This window comes from Oncorhynchus tshawytscha, linkage group LG14 (assembly GCF_018296145.1).
Source record: "Oncorhynchus tshawytscha isolate Ot180627B linkage group LG14, Otsh_v2.0, whole genome shotgun sequence".
Taxonomy (NCBI): Eukaryota; Metazoa; Chordata; class Actinopteri; order Salmoniformes; family Salmonidae; genus Oncorhynchus; species Oncorhynchus tshawytscha.
The window spans coordinates 29,874,688-29,876,805 of NC_056442.1; the positions used below are offsets into that span (position 1 = coordinate 29,874,688).

Consider the following 2,118-nt stretch of genomic DNA (forward strand, 5'->3'; position numbering starts at 1 on the left):
ATGAATGCCAAAAAGATCATCAAGGACAACAACCACCCAAGCCACTGCCTGTTCACCCAGCTATCATCCAGAAGGCAAAGTCGGTACAGGTGCTTCAAAGCTGGGACCGAGAGACTGAAAAACAGATTCTATCTCAAGGACATCAGACAGTTAAATAGCCATCACTAGCACAGAGAGGCTGCAGCCTACATACACAGACTTGAAATCATTGGCCACTTTAATAAACGGAACACTAGTCACTTTAATAATGCCACTTTAATAATGTTTACATATCTTGCATTACTCATCTCAGATGTGTATACTGTATTCTGTACTATCTACTGTATCTCAGTCTATGCCACTCTGACATTGCTTGTCCATATATTTATATATTCTTAATTCCAGTACTGTACTTACATTTGTGTGTATTAGGCATTTGTTGTGAAATTGTTAGATGTTACTTGTTAGATATTGCTGCACTGTTGGAGCTAGAAACACAAGCATTTCACTACACCCTCAATAACATCTGATAAACACGTGTATGTGACAAATCAAATGTGAGTTGATAAACATTCACCATTGGCACTACATGTTGAGTTTTTGACGAGCAAGTAGCAACTCATTTTATTCTATTCACCTAGTCTATTTATTAACAAACTCAAACATCTGCCAGCAGAAAATACATTTTCGCCCTAATATTGAAAAATGTAGAAAACCAGAAACGTTTTAAAACAGAGGCTTGGGGGTCACCTTATTTAATTGGTTAAATATAAAATATCAGATACCTAAAATGACAACACTCTAGGTAAAAATAAATTATAAAACATACGATTTCTTAAATCATTTTGCCAAATATACAATGTATTTGTACAGTCTAAAGAAGCAAAAAGAAGCAGCAACACACAATTAATTATTACCAAAAAAATAACAATCAGATTATGTTTTAGGTCAAAGCCTCAATACCTTTTTACAAGCCTGCCTGATTTTAGCCATCCTAATGCCATACATAATAGGATTGAAAAGTGGTGGACATATTAGAAAATAAACCAATAAAATAGTGCGAAGTATAGGTGGAAGATGTGCAGTATCATATCTGCCTTGCAGAATCACAAATAAGCAGCCAGAGGAGAAGTTCAGCAAAGAGGCTATATGTGGTGTACAGGTGTTAAATGCTTTCTGTTTCGTCTCTTTAGAAGACTTTAAACATATTTGTAGAATTCTTACATATGAGTATATGGTAGGACATATAGTACAAGAAAAAGAAAGCACAGTGCCAACAAGACCCCATATGTTATTCAGCATATTATTTGAACAGGCAAGCTTGACGACTGAGTAGTTGTCACAATACAGTCTGTCTAGAACGTTACCACAAAATTGCAGTCGCAAACTCAGGGAGATAACGATGGCATTGAGGAAAAAAGAATACACCCAGGACAGTAGAATTAAGCCCAAAACTATTTTAGGTGTCATAATATTGTTATACTGTAGAGGATAACAAATAGAGATGTACCTGTCATATGACATAACTGATAAATTACTAAATTCTGTTATAGCATATGTGTACAACACATAAATCTGGAGATAACAATAAAGAAGGGAAATATCATGTGTGTCAGACAGCAAGTAAAACATGAGAGCAGGAAACAAACCAGTGCTCCCATACAACTGATTAACAAACAAAGCACATAGAAACAGATACACGGGTTCATGAAGGCTTCTTTCAATGTAGATAACTCCAATAAGTAAAGCATTGGCAAGAATGATGACAAAATATAAAACAGATACTACAGCAAAGTAGAAATACTTCATTTGTCCGATATCACCGTATGCAGCAAGCCTAAAGAACTTAAAGGGAGTAGAGTTTTCCATGGTCCTGGTAGATGGTAAAGGTGTGCTGTCAAATTTAGATGAAGAGTAGATAATCCTCTATAGTACTGTAGCTTAAATATAAATTGAAACAATGAAATCACAAGGACCAGACAACCTAAATGGAACATTCATTGACCTGTTCTTCTTACTGTGATAGATTTTCCCACATCTATACTCACCAATATAGATGCTTTTTCATTCTCCTGATAACATAATTCCTAGCCTAAATCAAACAATATTATACTTTGTATCTTGCACTCGTATTACTTA

General features: G+C 35.1%; 1 protein-coding gene across 1 annotated transcript; it reads right to left on the reverse strand.

The window, feature by feature from the left end:
• Nucleotides 1-863: 863 nt before the first annotated feature.
• Nucleotides 864-1,848, reverse strand: LOC112267583 (olfactory receptor 2A25-like). Its single transcript, XM_024445788.2, has one exon. The coding sequence runs from the start codon at nucleotides 1,846-1,848 to the stop codon at nucleotides 928-930; it is 921 nt and encodes a 306-aa protein (XP_024301556.2). The 3' UTR covers nucleotides 864-927.
• Between the last annotated feature and the right edge of the window lie 270 nt (nucleotides 1,849-2,118).

What these genes read in the sequence shown, in the direction of transcription:
- LOC112267583 (XM_024445788.2), bottom strand. Translation starts at nt 1,848, where the DNA reads ATGGAAAACTCTACTCCCTTTAAGTTCTTTAGGCTTGCTGCATACGGT.